The 18,024-nt window shown below is 36.8% G+C and overlaps 1 protein-coding gene across 2 annotated transcripts in view; it reads right to left on the reverse strand.

Annotated features, from left to right (window-relative positions):
- The window catches only part of LOC143252663 (rap guanine nucleotide exchange factor 4-like), a 244,860-nt gene that overhangs the window by 18,437 nt on the left and 208,399 nt on the right, over positions 1-18,024 (reverse strand). For both annotated transcript variants that reach the window (XM_076505155.1, XM_076505156.1), the window contains 5 exons: positions 9,922-10,066; positions 9,127-9,224; positions 8,502-8,641; positions 8,060-8,206; positions 2,705-2,802 (listed from right to left, as the gene is read on the reverse strand). In XM_076505155.1, the coding sequence (XP_076361270.1) occupies positions 2,705-2,802; positions 8,060-8,206; positions 8,502-8,641; positions 9,127-9,224; positions 9,922-10,066 (628 nt within the window). The remainder of the gene's footprint in view (positions 1-2,704; positions 2,803-8,059; positions 8,207-8,501; positions 8,642-9,126; positions 9,225-9,921; positions 10,067-18,024) is intronic.

The following is an 18,024-nucleotide window of genomic DNA, read 5'->3' on the forward strand; positions in this document are numbered from 1 at the left end:
AATTCACATTCATTAAAAACAGTGAAAACTACATCAAAACATTCCTTTAAACAGATTCGTACATTATGACACAACATATGCTCTTCAAAAAAAGAAACGCAAAAGGCAAAATTTGAGACACATTGTTAACAAGTTTATTCCGGGTAGTTCTGTATAACATGTGTGAAACTTTGCACATTCACTGCTAAACATCCAAAGTCTGCAAAGGCGAAGTCCACGCTCACTAGTTGAAGTTTAACGTCACTCAACGTCAATAACGAGTATGCCCCCGTGAGCATCAATAACTGCTTGGCATCTCCTGCCCATGGAAGCGATGAGATGACGAATCACATCCTGTGGAATGGCTGTCCACTCAGCCTGCAAAGCTGCTGCAAGCTGAGGTAGAGTCTGCGGTTGAGGTTGTCGCCGTCGCAGACGTCGGTCCAACTCGTCCCAAAGATGTTCGATGGGGTTTAAATCTAGTGATCTGGAGGGCCAGGGAAGAACGTTGATGTTGTGGTGTCTCAAGAAGACAGTGGCGAGTCGGGCTGTGTGAGGATGGGCGTTGTCATGTTGAAAAACGTCGTTGACGTTCACCATGATGGGTTGCACATGGGGCCTAAGAATCTCGTCGACGGTTGCGTACGGTTTGATCTGAAATCCTACGCAGCTCTGGTATGGTTGAGGCAGTAGACGTCGCAGTGGTGGTCCTATCCCGAAGGTGACGAAACCGGAAGAAGCGATCTTGTGCGGGCGTGGTCACACGAGGTCTGCCAGATCGTGGACGGTCACAAGTTGATCCATGTTGTTGGTGACGATTCTATAGCCTTGTGATGGTGCTTTGGTGGACATTCGCAGCTCTGGCAACATCTGATCGAGATTCGCCTGCTTCCAAGCGACCAATAGCGTTGTTGCGTTGTGCTTCAGTCAGTCTTGGCGTAACTGTATTGCGTGTCGGTGGCTTAACACTGAGCTTTGGAAACAGAGAATTCGTCACTTTTATAGGGATTTTACACATGTTGCACTTGCAGAACATGCAGATCTCTCAAACAAATTTATTTGACACGCATGCGTTTTGGCGAAAAATCCGATGTTTTCCTCCGTTTTCAGAGTGCACAACTTTTATTGTCATTTTGGTCTGACAATCGGTGCCTTAACACGTGTAACATCACATACTCTGAGCTTGTAACGTTATTACATATATGTCTCTTTAAAATAACAAAAATATCCCTTTTGCGTTTCTTTTTTTGAAAAGTATATATTTAAACTCGTGTATACCTGGCACCCGGAGTAACTGATGTATACATATATACATCTGCCCCAAAGTAGCAGAATAAAAAGTAATCCCAGTTAAAGCAACCACCCCTGATGCACTTTATTGCTACGCGTAATCAGGAAGGTTTAAATTGCGAGTAATAATTTTCCAAAATCACTGGTTTGAATATAACGAGTATCGAAAATGTTTGCTGTAGTTTAGTGAATGTTTTCACTGTCTCTGGCTTAACACCGTAGTGTATCACTTGTTGTTCATAGCCAATACATTTCCCGTTACTTTTATCCACGTTATTTCCGAGATGTTCACTGATCGATCGTTCTATTTCTACGAACTACTAGAAAGTCTATTCTTTGTGCAGTCTATAAACAATGTTATAATTAAAGTATTTCATTATATGACGTTACTGTTGGAATATCTTGTACAGCTTGTTTTTTTTCTCTCCAATTTGCTCTACTACATATTTTCTGACACTGACATCTTGATTATGAATGTCACGACCATGTGTATGTTCTGTATTTTCATAGCAGTGTTATTTTGTTTACACGTGTTGTGTTATCTTTGAAATGAATTTCAAACTTCTTTGCATTCCAAGTATAATTTAATTACATATGTGCTAATTCTTTACTTCTCTATTGTAGTAAAAGTAATTTTGTTGATTTATTTCTCAGTTTATTCTCATTTTGATAAATTTGTGTAAAAAAACAACAACAAAACAAACCAGAACGGTTTGTAGTTTATGCAAGTACGTTATTTCTTATTCTAAACAAAGACAAGATTTTTAGCTTCTTATTTGAAAAAAAATATCTATTACCAGTTTGTTTGTTTTTTTAAAAAAACACCACACGTGCTAATCTTATTCAACCACTGACTAATGCATGACTACCTGGATTGCATATCTAAAGATCCAAGGTTCGAGTCGGGATCCCACTAAGCCATCAACACATTATGAAAGCTACAGTCAACAGAGTTAGTCGGTTAGAAATAGGTACATAAGCGGTGAATACTGTTAATTAGCTGCTTTATCTCTCATCAATACTTCTAAATTAAGGATGATTACGTCCGAGTTATACAGTGACTCGGAGCCTCGCCTTTCAGCTCACATGTCACATAAATACCAACTGCTTGAAGTGACAACACAATCGTAATGTATTGTGGCAGGAAGAAATACTCTCGTGACTGATTTTTCAAACTTCGCATGCATTGAAAGTAACACATTCGCTATATTAAACACGAAACGTAGAGCAGGCACGTGGGTTGTTTGGTAGATCTATATTTGTGCCTGAGTTAACCTTGAATGCGGATTTACACACAGTAGACGCTCAAGTAAATTTTGCGATATATATCACTAGTTTAAAAATTAGACATGACCAGCTAATTTCCTCTTTTTTAGTATTATCGTTACAGATAATTAAAAACGACTTCATTTCGAATTGTTATCACACAACTTACTATCGAATCTATCTGATTCACAGTACAAACGAAGATTTTCCCATTTACACTGAGCCCTGTTGAAACACTAACTTCCGAATCTTTGAAAGGTACCTTTTCTGAAAAAAACCACAAAACATCAGATACAATACTGTTTAGGATGACAAAAATACCAATAAAATACAATTGTTCTTACGTTACTCTCAAAGAGATGTGAGCAGTACTTTAAATCAGTGGGTACAATCATTCCATCACGTGCACCACTAGGGTGTATCTGAATATAACATGCACCATTACAGTAAATACTAAAAGTGAAATGTTTGAGATGGTTGTAACACAATTAAAATCTAAAGCTCTAATCTTTCAATGGTAGTATGATTAATACATAAATATTTATGAATATGAAAATTCTTAATGCGTCCCCTACTTGTGGGATAGCTGTTAAACTTACAGACTTACAATGCTAAAATAAGAGTGGACACAGAAAAAAAAATCGTTCAATGTGGTTTTGTTTAGAGAAATAAACAACATTTTCAGTGGAAAAATTAAATATGATAACCACGTGTTAAACATTCCTTGTTTTATTACAGTCGTTACTAATATATCCTGCTTTACCATAGGTTCTCATATATCCTGCTTTACCATAGGTTCTAATATATCCTGCTTTACCATAGGTTCTAATATATCCTGCTTTACCATAGGTTCTATTTTTTCTTTCCTTTTTTATATATTGAAATTTTTGAACTGTAACCCTGCCTGTTGTAAATATGTCATAGTACATTTCACCGTACATATTAACTATCATTACACTTTTTAACGGAAATGTACGAGAGTCATTAGATAATATTACAGGTATAAACTTGTTTCGTAAAGTATCTTTTCCTTGATTAAAGCAATTATATACTGTCCTGACTAGGCTTGCTGTGGTTGAACAACAACATACATGTCACCACAATATAATTTGGTGATGAGACAGTAATGTCTCTTTCAGTACACGCGTTTCGAAGTTAACACCAATCAGTTAAGCGATTGGTTTGGTTTGTTTTGAATTTCGCACAAAGCTACACGAGGGCTATCTGCGATAGCCGTCCCTAATTTAGCAGTGTAAGACAAGAGGGAAGGCGGCTACTCATCACCACCCACCGCCAACTCTTAAGCTACTCTTTTACCAACGAATAGTGAGATCGACCGTCACAATATAACGCCCCCAGATTACGAGTTGAGTGTCTTAACCACCTGGTCATACCGGACCCAGTTTAGCGAAATAACACATCCGTTTTAAAACATCAAAAACGCCACAAACGATTATTAACGAAACACTAATTTTTTTTGCTAAAATTCGAAACTACGTTTCAGGTATTGACGTTTCAATTCGAGCGAGAATAAACCAAAATAGAACAAACGTTTCCTGCTAAAAATGTCATTACCTTGGTCTTTGTTGTTTATACAGTTTTGAAGCTAATTTTATCACGTTTTCGAAAGTCGAAAAATTAAAAGTTTTAACATAATATCCACAAAAACATACAGGTTTAAAAAAAAACATGTTTGTGAGTCTAAACTTTACAAACGTTATTTTGGTCTTAATAACAGTTTTCCTATAATTCAGTTACACATACTTCGAAAACAATATTCATTTTTTTCTTCAGTGTAAGGATTTTTTTTTTTTTTTACAAAACAGGAAGAAAAAAATGTCTTACATAGATCAAATTTATAACAAATTTACCACAAATATAACAAAACATGTTTTGGTCATTTACACAACTTCTTGTTGCCATATCTACGAATAAATAATACTGAAAAAAAACACAAGATAATGTCAAATTATACACACACAAAATACTACCCAGAAATGGCACGTCATGTGGCCTGTTAACTGTTTATATACTAACGGTGTGTTTCTCGTGAATTTTAGAACGATCAATACAACTGTCATGACGTGATTGGTCTAGAGAGATCTATAGCTAGTTGTTATCAACATTTTAAGAATAACAAAATGTGTCCCGATTTCAGTAAACTGAGTAAGTTATAATAAAGTACATGACGTTTTTTTAAATTTTATATGCAATGGAGAAAAATGGATATCATTTTCGGTTTCATTGTACAGGAATTACTGTAAAACATGCAAAACATTCAAGACAATAAAGCCATCTTAGGCCTGTGTGAGTACAGTTTCATACAAATAGAAGCCATGTTTCGGATTAACCCTGTAATTGATTACATATAAAGATGATATTTGAAAAATATATTTTTATAGGGAATCACAATCTCCTAAACATTTGCACATTGATACCTTCGGATGGGATATTATTTAGATAACAGCAAAAGGATTTCGTGTGTTGACCAACATTAATTTTACAAAAGATTTATCTTCATTCATCAATAAGTTGAACATTAATTAAAATTGTGATATTAATTACTGAACTTTCGTGTAGAAAAAAGTATTAAATGTAATAACGCAAGTAGAAACTGTTAAAAACTCGATAACACACTAACACTATGCAGAATAAAGAATGCTGTGTTAAAAAGTTGATTACATACTAACACTCTGCAGAATAAAGAATGCTGTGTTAAAACTCGATAACACACTAACACTATGTAGAATAAAGAATGCTGCGTTAAAAAGTTGATTACATACTAACACTGCAGAATAAAGAATACTGTGTTAAAACTCGATAACACACTAACACTATGTAGAATAAAGAATGCTGCGTTAAAAAGTTGATTACATACTAACACTGCAAAATAAAGAATGCTGTGTTAAAAACTCGATAACACACTAACACTATGTAGAATAAAGAATGCTGTGTTAAAAAGTTGATAACATACTAACACTCTGCAGAATAAAGAATGCTGCGTTAAAAAGTTGATTACATACTAACACTCTGCAGAATAAAAAATACTGTGTTAAAACTCGATAACACACTAACACTATGTAGAATAAAGAATGCTGCGTTAAAAAGTTGATTACATACTAACACTGCAAAATAAAGAATGCTCTGTTAAAAAATTGATTACATACTAACACTCTGCAGAATAAAGTATGCTGTGTTAAAAACTAGAAAACACACTAACACTATGCAGAATAAAGAATGCTGCGTTAAAAACTCGATAACACACTAACACTATGTAGAATAAAGAATGCTGCGTTAAAAACTCGATAACACACTAACACTATGTAGAATAAAGAATGCTGTGTTAAAAAGTTGATAACATGCTAACACTCTGCAGAATAAAGAATGCTGTGTTAAATGTTGATAACATACTAACACTCTGCAGAATAAAGAATGCTGTGTTAAAAGTTGATAACATACTAACACTCTGCAGAATAAAGAATGCTGTGTTAAAAAGTTGATAACATACTAACACTCTGCAGAATAAAGAATGCTGTGTTAAAAAGTTGATAACATACTAACACTCTGCAGAATAAAGAATGCTGTTAAAAAGTTGATAACATACTAACACTCTGCAGAATAAAGAATGCTGTGTTAAAAAGTTGATAACATACTAACACTCTGCAGAATAAAGAATGCTGTGTTAAAAAGTTGATAACATACTAACACTCTGCAGAATAAAGAATGCTGTGTTAAAAAGTTGATTACATACTAACACTCTGCAGAATAAAGAATTCTGTGTTAAAAAGTTGATTACATACTAACACTCTGCAGAATAAAGAATGCTGTGTTAGAAAGTTGACAACTGTTCAGTTACTAATTCGATTATTGTCCATGTATTTTGAATATCATTTATTGGAGCTGTAATATAGTTGCAAAGGGCGTAGCTATCGAAGACAAAACGTCGACGAGAGATTATTTTTTACAAATTTAAATGTCTGTTAAGAGAGAGATTTAACACAACAGAGGGTTGAATTCTTATGTTTTGTAGCTTAGATATACCACATCCTTCATTTGCAGATATATACCTTTGTTACAGGTAATGGTTGGAATATTAAATATTTTAATATTTTTTATTACTATTTAGTTATGTATTATACAGATGGTTTGGTTTGTTTTGAATTTCGCGCAAAGCTACAAGAAGGCTATCTGTGCTAGCCGCCACTAATTTAGCAGTGTAAGACTAGAGGAAAAGCAGCTAGTCATCACCACCCGCCGCCAACTCTTCAGCTACTCTTTTACCAACGAACAGTGGGACTGACCGTAGAATTATAATGGCCCCACAGCTGAAAGGGTGAGTATGTTTGGTTTGATTGGGATTCAAACCCGCGACCCTAGGATTACAAGTCGAGTGCCTTAACCACCTGCCCAAGCCGGGACGTATGCAGATGGTTTTAAATTGTTAGCTTTGGGCATGTATTTAAGACTAATGTAAATTTCTTAAGACGAACACACCTCAGAAGACAATATTAGGTTTACGGCCGAAAATATCGTTAACAGTCAGAACATCCAAGTGATGAAACTATAAGTACATATGAATGAAAAGTATATTTAATTAGATATACTAATAAATAGGTTGGTTTTTAGTTTGGTTCTAAATGTACAGCTTACTGTGATCGGAAATTATAATAAATAACATTTAAAACTGTTTTTAAGGTATGCATCCAAATGTTTAATTTACAGAATTTTTACTGTACTCTAGATCACTTTGCACAGGATACACTGGCAGTCCGATGATAAAATAAATGCGTGATTACGTCTTTAATATACCAAATATAAATCCACAGAAGCTTTAGCAAAATATATCAACCAACACGACCAAAGCATTCTCAGAATACTAACTCCGTCAATACAATTTCTTAATAGGACAACGAGAAACGAAAAACGAACTAATTGATTGATTTATCCACTCAAAAAAAACGAACGAATAATGCGTTTTCTCTATACATTTATTTTACATGTATTTGTTTTAGAGTTGTTTTTTTTCAATTTAAATGTTTATAGCCTTATTCGCCAGAGGGAACTATCGCTCGAATACAGTTAAGTCATCTGCTATATGCACAGTGTCCACACCAACAATCAAACCCTAGATTTTAGCATTGTAAGTTCGTAACTTACCATTTATCCACAGAGAGACATCTTGTAACTAAATAATAAACAACAATATTACATTCATTTTATAGAAACTTTAATGTTCTGCATTTTCGACTAATCTCTGCTTAATTACATCACCTATCGAATCAAGCCTATGCTTCATTAGTTTTGTTTTTTACGTTAATCGTTTATAATAATGGACGCTCAAAACTATTTTTTTTTGTTCTAGTTCGGTTTACATTCACTATTTTATAATATTTATGGAAACTGAATTAATTTTAACAACGCTACGAATGGTTTTGAAATTTATTCTCAAGTGTCTTTCTGTTTGTAATTCGAAATACCACACGCGCACGCTTCAAACATCACAAAAATATATAGATATATGCACCTCCGGTAGATCTAACTTCCACTAATAATACGTCATCCTTTAGTCCAAGCTTATCGGCTGCACTTCGTTTAATGGTTTCAGCTGTGGCTGCAACAGGTGTCTTTAAAGTGGTATAAGTTTGATCAGCACGATAGACTCGAAATATAACTGAAAAATAACACATGTATTTGAAGGTAATTTGGACACTATGTATATGACGTAAAAACATCCAACTAGTCATTACTTTTACAGCATAAAATAAGTAAATCTTCATTCAAACCACCCTTCAAATTTACTTATTAAAAAAACGTGTAAACTCTAAGCAGTTTAAAGGCTGTTAATTCTAACACAAAAAAATATACTTATCGTAAAAGTAATATAATCATATGTTGGCAGACGGTAGTACCAGAAAAGACAAGATTTCTCAGTTTGATCAATGGGAGATGTTTTGTTTTAGGCTTACTTTCATCTGTGGATTTGATTGGCTGTTTGTCTTCGTCTTCAACTTCTTCTGCAGAGCCGCTGGAGGTTAACCGTTCTAGTTGACCGCTGTTTGATATCTTCCATCGCTGGCAAGCGCTACTTGCCAAGTCGACCTGAAATCTTCAATTATTGTCAGTAGCTTTTTAGGATAAAAAATTTTCTTCGTTTCCTGAACTTTGAAACTTCTCCGTTTTTATCAAGTTTGAACATGGAATTTATTTTAAATCCATTTTTTTCTTATTTTTAGCAAAAAAAAAAAACCGACTCGAGCTTAATTTGTTTTGGTATTTTGTAGTTAAGCACAATGCTACACGAAGGGCTATCGGGGCTGTGCCCACCACGGTATCGAAGCCGTATTTTTAACGTTATAAGTCCGCAGACTTATCGCTAAGTCATTGGGAGAGGGGGTGGATCTTGAGATTGATATGGAAATAAAGTACAATTACTAAGGTAATGACGGTTTTATATTTTATTGTTACATATAATATAGGAAACTAACTGGATAAAAATGTCTTTATACATAAGAAACACAATAAAAAAATCATCTGTCATGTTTTAATTCTAAACTTCTCTGTAAAAAAAAAAAAGAATTAATGTATTCTAACCTTTGTTTGGCATCGATCATTTTAGCAAGTAATTTTACTTCCATCTGGAGATCGCCCACATAAAGTTCAAAATCCTTCAATAACAAAGCTTGCAAATCCTATAGTAATAAAACAAAAAGAACCTGATACTAAATTTTAATGATATCGAGATTACGTAACAACTCATTTAAGGTACTACTTTATAGAACAGTGTAAATACTGGCAAAGTTAAGAGATGATGTAGCTGTATTTTGTTATCATAATTCTCCGAAACTGAAAGTAATCAGAATCTTTTCTCACTGCACATATTCTTGTATTTTATTTTTCTTAAAAAACCCAAAAGGAGTTTATCCGTAACGATATAATTAAGATAAACTTTACGGGAAAACAAGCAGTGAAGTGTGATATCCTGGTCAGTGAAGTGTGATATCCTGGTCAGTGTTATGAAGACTCAAATGCCTCATTTCTTCTCCAGATTAGGCTTTTAACATTATTTCAATAAACGTTTACGCAATAACTAATATTTCGTCAAATGCTTTTGTTTGTTGTTAAACATAAAGCTACACTAACTGTGTTGTACCAACCACGGATATCGAAACCCAGTTTCTAGCGTTATAAGCCTTCAGATTTACCGCTGAGCCACTAAGGTGAGGTATTGTAAAATTGAAATATATTATTATTATATATACATTCAGTTCATTGGAGTTACCCCTCCTTGACTTGAATTTAAACAGAGAGATGTATATATTCATATCATTTTGAAGTGGTATGGTGCATAGAAATATTTATAAAACTTTCCATTAGATGCAAACTTACCTCTAGAAAACTGCAAATAACAGAATCTTCGAAAAAAGCTTCTCGCACAACAATGGCCCACGTGTGGACGAACTGTGTCACTCGCCGTTTATTAGCAACAATAAATTCCTTCTCGTGGCGGGAATTAGCAGTGTCTACTTTATAAGTTAAACTGTTAAGGACAACTAACAAGAAACAAACATGTAAAATGACATAATAAAACTATTACAAAATATATATCAGATACTTAAAACACGCCATTAGGATATCACTCCGCTATTAAGGTTGTGTCTGTTTAAAATTCCAATTAAAACTTATCTAGCTCTCTTTCCATTTGACCAAAGAGACATTTCTTAACTTAAGTTACACTGCCTGTCTCAGGGATTGAAACCCGAATTTTTGCGATTTGCACTCCTTAAGCATGCAAATGAGGAGGCCAAAAGGAATTAAAAACGGCAAGTATAATTTGATTAAAAAACACTACTCAATAAAAAAAACAACAAATCAAGGAAATAATAGATGATCTCAATAAGCAAATGTTTATTTGAAATGTTTAGTCACAACTGAATGAATTACCCAATACGAATATTATAAGTACAACATATTTTCTGCATCAGAACTGAAGACCACAACGTAATCTGGATTGAGAGCAAAGGATGGCAGTACCAGGATATTTTAATTGGTTATGCTTTTCCTGCCTTTTCATGGATATATAACTTGAATAAGACAATCCGATATTAGCATTAAATATGGTTGTTTGCTTTTCGTTCATATTTATTTGTATATGTATATATGTAAAATATTATAAACATATTAAGAAGGCTTACAAAACATTTGTGGAAATTGACAGGAACACAAATTTGTTTATTTATATAACATGTTAGTAGACTCACATGACCGGGTGGTTAGGGGGCTCAACTCGCAATCTGAGGGTCGCGGAATCGAATACTATAACATATGCTAGTTCTTTCAGAATTGGGGCGTTAGAAGTGACGGTCAATTCAACTATATATTGGTAAAAGAGTTGCCCGAAAGTTGGCGTTGGGTGACGATGACTATCTGCCTTCCCTCTAGTCTTACACTGCTAAAATAGGGACGGATAGAGTAGATAGCCCTCGTGTAGTTGTGCGTGAAGTTCAAAATAGACGTAATAGTAAACAAGGAGCATAGCTTTCCATTAGGCGTGTCAGCGCGACTACCATCGCTGGCTATAGGACAATCAATAGCCACTAGATGGATTAAAGTACTACTTTAACACGCGCACACGTAAAACGATTGTTTGTTTGTTTTTAGAATTTCGCGCAAAGCTACTCGAAGACTATTTGCGCTAGCCATCCCTAATTTGGCAGTGAAAGACTAGAAGGAAGGCAGCTCTCCTCATCACCACCCCCCGCCAACTGTTGGGCTCCTTTTTTACCAACGAATAGTGGAATTGACTGACACATTATAACGCCCCCACGGCTGAAATGGCAAGCATGTTTGGTTCGACGGGGATTCGAACCCGCGACCCTCGGATTACGAGTCGAACGCCCTAACCCACCTGACCATGCCGGGCCACACATAAAAAGAAGTTTGAGTCATTATGTGGAGGCCCGGTATGGCCAAGCGTGTTAAGGTGTGCGACTTGTTATCCAATGCAGACGTGTGTTTTTGAGCTCCGTAATTTGCTACTTCTTATATTTCGCTAGGCCTCATTTTCTGAATATTAATTGTTTCTTGTGTTACAAATCGTTTTTGCTGTTTTTTCGCTGTATAGTAGCGATGTCTTCTAATGGCGTTGATGTGCTTGATATTATGCGACGTACTGTTTTTGTTGAATGTTCTAATGCCAGTCATGGTGAAGTTATCCATGCAGTTTGTTCAACTTTTGGAGCGGCTTCAGTAACTTCAGTTGTTCCATAACCCGGTGGCTATGAGGTTGCTTTTGTTTTATCTGCTGATGTCGATATGGTGATTGATTCTGGTTTATTGGTTAATGGAGTGCATTACTTCACGAATGGTGATACCAAACGTACTGTTACTGTTTCTTTCATGGATGTACCCGAGTATATCGACGATGCTGTACTTTTACAGAAGTTGAAGGACTTTGAATGTGAGGTTAAAAGTCCTCTTGTATTGAAACGGGAACAAGGTATTTATTTAGGTGTTCGCCATGTTCGTGTTTCATTTAGTGCCACATGTACATCTTAGTACATGTCGTGAAGGTTATTGATCCCCTGGGAAAGGTTGTAATAGTTTAAGGTAAAACATGACCATCAAATGAAAGTGTGTAATTTGTGTTTGAGTGCGGATCATCTGTGTAGAGAATTTGCCGGAACTGTCATGAGCAAGGTCACGTGCGTCATCGTTGTCCTAAGCTTGGGGTTTCCCCGCCTCTCCCTCGCGATAGTGCCGTAGTGACTCAGGCCCCTATTGAAAGTGTAGAATCAGATAAGGGTGATCGACCAACTGACGTTCCACGACAAACAATGGAGGTTTCTCTCCCGCTGAAAGAGGCGGCTACCCATAGTGTCTCACAGGACAAGTCTTCTCGTCGTTCGACTGTCTCTGCAGCTGCGAGAGAACGAGCTAGTAGTCAACCCTCTGTTGGACGCCGACATTTAGACAGCCACTTCCCACCCTTACAGGTTCGAGGTGAGTCTGCCACCAGAGCTGTTGTGGAACCTGTATCTCGCCGATGGAAATATGCGAGTGTGGTGGCGACGGACACTCCTGAGACCACGAAGAAAGGTGGTGGACGGAAACGTTTATCGGACATGACGGTACTGCGTCTCTCTAAGGCGAATCCTAAGACCGTGTCTCAACAGTAGTTACCTATTTGCTAATTTTCTTCTTATTTTTTGTGTCATTACGATATTGTGTAAGTGAATAATGTACTTTTACATAGTGAATTTTCTACTACATGTTGATATCTTTGTTCATCTTTTGTACTAGATTAATTTGTTTATTCATACCATGTCTTTTATCTTAGCATGATCCAATCACTTAGGGTGGGTGTATTGAATTGGAACGGTTTGCATAATATCAGCAAATTGTCGTATTTTTTGGATTACGTTTCTGATAAGTTTGATGTGGTGTGTTTACAGGAAACTTTTTTTACTAATGATTTTATTGAAGTTGTCACGGAATATTGGAAGGGTGCTGTTTTTGTCAATAATTCACATAATGGACGTCAGGGGGTGGCTATTTTGTTACAGCGATATTTGAATGACAAAGTTATGCTTGATTTCTCGGATGAGGGTGGTCAAGTGATACGTTAAAGTTCATATTTACGAATTTATCATTTAAATTGTAATCTGTTTATGCACCATGTGACATTACGAACGACGCGATTTTTTTCGTTCATTAGACTTTCCTTTAGATGATTGCTCGGGATTGATAGTAGTTGGGGATTTTAACTGTGTTTTGGATGAAACGCGTGAAAAATTTCCTGTTCGTTTATTCCGCGATGTCAGTCGTCTAGCCTTTGAACAGTTCATTACAAGGTTCGGTTTATTGGATGCACATTCATTATTGACATCAAATACCCCTGGTTTCACGTGGAGGCGTTTTGTTCTTGGAGAGTTGATCACTTCCCGTCTAGACAGGGCCTTGATTACGGCTAACCTGCAGAGTGCTGTCAGCAGTTTCCATACGATGTGGTTTCCTGGTACCGATCATGCTCTGTTAAGCTTCAAACTTAAATTATCTCAAGTTGTTACGGGTCCAAATTACTGGCACTTTAATAGTCAGCTTTTGATAGATGTTGAATACATAAATGCCATCACACTCTTAATCGAAAGAAGCCGTAGTTGGCAAGTATATGGTCGTGACAAGATCTCCTGGTATGCGACTTTAAAAAATGCAGTCCGTAATATTACCAAGCGATATTCGCTTCATCGGGCGTGTGACTTTCGATTTAAGAAACGTAAGTTAGAACATTCCGTTGCTCTTGAGTTACGTAAATTGGCGAGTTGCCCTACCTGGTCTAGGGAAAAGTTATATGCATATGAAGAAGACTTGGATAAATGTGATCATGACGCCATTGAAGGGGCTCGAATTCGTTCACATATTCGTTGGTTCGAGGAGGGCGAAAGGTCAACCTCTTACTTTTTGCGTATGGAGAAAGTTCGGCAGGGTCGGACAGAGTTTCGATCCATGCTTACTGAATGAGGTGTTCGAGGTGGATATATAGTTGCTGTTTTATATCACTATTATTCTACTTTGTATACTAAAGAAGTTCAGCAGGATGATGTAGATATGGTGCTCAATTTTATCGACAAAACGCTTTCCCCTGAACAAGCTCATATGTGTGATGCACCTTTCACGGCCTCGGAATTGTTATCTGCACTTGGTGGTTTACCGACTGGAAAATCTCCGGGTCTTGATGGATTTACATTAGAATTTTACAAGTACTTTTTACCGTTATTTGTAGATGATTTTGTAACAGTCTTGTCCGACCTCTATCACTCCAAACAGTTGCTCCATTCTATGTGCATTGGGGTGATTGTTCCTATTCCGAAGGGCGGGGATCGACGGTTGGTGGCTAATAGTCGGCCACTGACGTTGCTGTGTACTGACTACAAGTTATTGGCTAAAGTGCTGGCTCGACGCCTTTCCACCGTAATATCTAGTTTAGTGTCAGTTAATCAATCTGGTTGTATACCTGTCATTGATAACCCGTTAACTTTAGTTTTTCTTCTCCAATCTTTAGAACGTACAGCACAGTGGGGATGGGGGGGATTTTTTGAAGCTCGATCAAATGAAAGCCTTTGATCGGGTGAACCATGACTATTTATTTCAACTTCTGGTGCGAGTGGGTTTTAACTCGACTTTTGTTAATTGGATTAAACTATGTTATACTGATATTCCTAACTGTGTTAAGTTTAATGGCTTTCTCACTGATAGGTTCTCCTTATCTCGAGGTATTCATCAAGGCTGCTCAATGTCTGCTTTGCTTTATGTTCTCAGTGTTGAACCATTGAGCAATATGTTGGTCCATCATGATCAGATTATAGGTATTGGGGGTGATGGGTTCCTCAACACACCGTCCCTTATTTATCAACATGCTGACGACACTACATTGACTTTTCAAGATTCCGATTCCTTGCCATACGTTTTGGATGTTTGTAGTATTTTTGGTCGGGCTTCGGGTGGTAGGATTAATTGGAGAAAGAGTCAGGGTCTCTGGATTGGGAGCTTGGCCTCTTCTGATGAGTATGTTCTGGGAGAGTTGAAAATCTCCCAGAATCCTATTCGGATTTTGGGTATTGTTTTTCATTCTCAATTTGATGTTATGCTGCAGGATACGTGACGGGGGGTTTTGCGCAAAGTCTCTAGTATCCTGGTGTCCTGGCGATATCGTTCCCTGTCGCTTAAGGGCAAATCTATCGTGGTGAATGCCTTGGTGGCGTCAGTTTTGTGGTATCCGTTGCAAATCCTCCCATTGCCACAGCAATTTGAAGCTCGGTTTCGTCAAAGTGTATTAGATTTCGTGTGGCGGGGTGGTATTCACAAGGTTGCTTATTGGATCTTGACCAAGAATTTGGTAGATATACACGTTCGTAAACTTGCTTTTCGCTTGAAATTGCTGCAGAGATGTTTGGACGGTTCTTGTCCGTCGCCTTTGTGGTAACTTCTTTCTGGGTTTTTCTCTCGTTATGGTGAACTCGCATTGGGATTTCGGGCTCTTCAATGCCGGATTTCGCCGAGGTATGTGAAGGTCTTGCCAATGTTTATTCAAGAAATGTTTCGTGCATGGAAGGTACTACTTGGGGATAAAGGGCTTGCCCCTGTTCCTCTTTCATCACATGTTTTCGACGAACCATTGTTTCTTAATCCTGTTCTTGTTGATGCTCGGTCACACGTTTTATTTTCCTGAATTAAAGCAGGATTAGTCCTTGTGAGACACTTATTGTATGAGGTGCTCCCAGGATTTCTCCCTCTGGAGGCGGTTGTGGAAATGTGTAGTGATGTCGATATGTCGTTGAATGTCAATGCCATTGTTTCACATCTCACTTCTTTGACGGATGCATTGCCTGAAGATTGTCCGCTGTCCTCGACACAGCATGAAATAGACTTGTACTTTGTGGACTCTTCTAATCATCGGGTCCATTTTAGGGGATTAACTCTAAAGCAGTTGTTTTGTTATTTGAATTGTTCACTTGCTCATCATGTCTCTGCTCCATCCTTTTGGGGGAATATTGTCCCTCCAGACGATTGGACACTCATTCGCAAATCTACCTTTTCATCATTTGTGGGTTTTGATGTCTGTACCATGGATTATTTGTTATGGTTGCAAGCGGTGACTACTAATGTTAAGTTGGTACATATGGATAGGCATCCCACGGGTTTATGCACTTTTTGTGCACTAACTCGGGAAACCATTGACCATCTGTTTTTCATGTGTCCTTCTGTCCAGCCCTTGTGGTCCTATGTGTATGCTTTACTGGAATTTTATTATGGATGCCCTATCTCCTACTGTATCTGGAGGTGATGCTAGTTAGTGGGATCTCATCCTCTCTTACCTAGTCGGTGTTTAAATATTTTTCGCTTATTAACTAGTTTTGCACGGCTTGTTATCCAATCTGCGAGGTCTGTTCAGTTAGCACGCAATCGCAAGCTTCATTTAATTTCGTTCTATAAAGTACGTTTACGCAAACATATACACTTACATTATCATAGATGTGTGTAACATAACTCATTAAGTGTCTTTTATTCATTGTATCACTATAACGGTAGGTTGGTTACAAAGGGAGTACACGGATACCTGTTATGTGCTTTGTTAAGATAAAATGTGTTCTTTTCTATAATTGAGTTTTCTTTTTTTTATCACAGTGTTCCATTTTTTTCTTTGTTCTATTAAGGTTTTTGGTGTATTTTGATTTAAAACTTACAGCTAATTATCACTTTCTTTTATATTTTTTAACACATTTTATACCTTTTGTTGTAATTTTTTAACAAGGTGGTATCTTGCAATGCCTTCTGTCCATATTTAACTAGTGTTTTATTTCATGTATTTTTGTTTATACCCCCTCTTTTAGGTGGCATGAATAAAGAGAAAAAAAAAAGACTCGTAATCTGAGGGTCGTGGGTTCGCATCCCTGTCACGCCAAACATGCTCGCCCTTTCAGCCGTGGGGGCGTTATAATTCCACGGTCAATTCCACTATTCGTTGGTAAAAGAGTAGCTGAACAGTTGGCGGTGATGACTAGCTGCCTTCCTTCTAGTCTTACACTGCTAAATTAGGGACGGCTATCATAGATAGCCCTCGAGTAGCTTTGTGCGAAATTCAAAAACAAAAACAAACAAACATTACGTGGAGAGTTAACGTGCAATTAGTTTTCACAGCATATGTGATTTAAAAGAATTAACGAACAGTAATAGCAACGTGGTATAATATTAACCCTAACGTTTTATTAAGAAAGCTCATGCAAAAAACAATATTATCAAAGACAGAAATTAATAAACATAAGAAAAAAGTTTATCACACGTGGCAAGACTGGCCACAAAAGATGTCACTGAAGTGAAACTACTCTACCTCTGAACTAAGATACAGCCAAGACTGATTTTACCAATTAAACACAACTGGAGGTAATTCAAGTCTGTAAAAAAACTCGGGTTTGATTGTGTTTTTTTGTTTTAAATTTCTCGCAATGCTACACAATGGGTAAATGCGCTAGCCGTCCCTAATTTAGCAGTATAAGATTAGAGGGAAGGCAGCTAGTCATCATCGCCCACCACCAACTCTTGTGTTATTCTTTTACCAATGAATAGTGGGATTGACCGTAAATTTATAATGCCTCCACGGATAAAAGGGCAAACATGTCTGGTGTAACGGGGATTCGAACCCACGACACTCAGATTAAGAGTCAAGCGCCCTAACTACCTGGCCATGTCAGGCCAAGCGGGTTTGACTTCAGTATAAATACATTTTCTTCCAGAGTAACTACAACTGAGTTTGATTTCAACCATTAGGATTAACCAGATTTCACTCAAGTATTTGATTACAAGATCGTTTAATTCTAAACTTTTGGCATGAGCAAGGTTCATTCCATCTTTTTTTCTAGCTAATAAGTATAATCGGGTTTGACTCAATCCTTTATACAAAACTCGGCTTAATTACAACCTCTTTGTAAAACCAAA

The sequence above is a fragment of the Tachypleus tridentatus genome, chromosome 6, assembly GCF_004210375.1.
Source record: "Tachypleus tridentatus isolate NWPU-2018 chromosome 6, ASM421037v1, whole genome shotgun sequence".
In the NCBI taxonomy this organism is placed as follows: domain Eukaryota; kingdom Metazoa; phylum Arthropoda; class Merostomata; order Xiphosura; family Limulidae; genus Tachypleus; species Tachypleus tridentatus.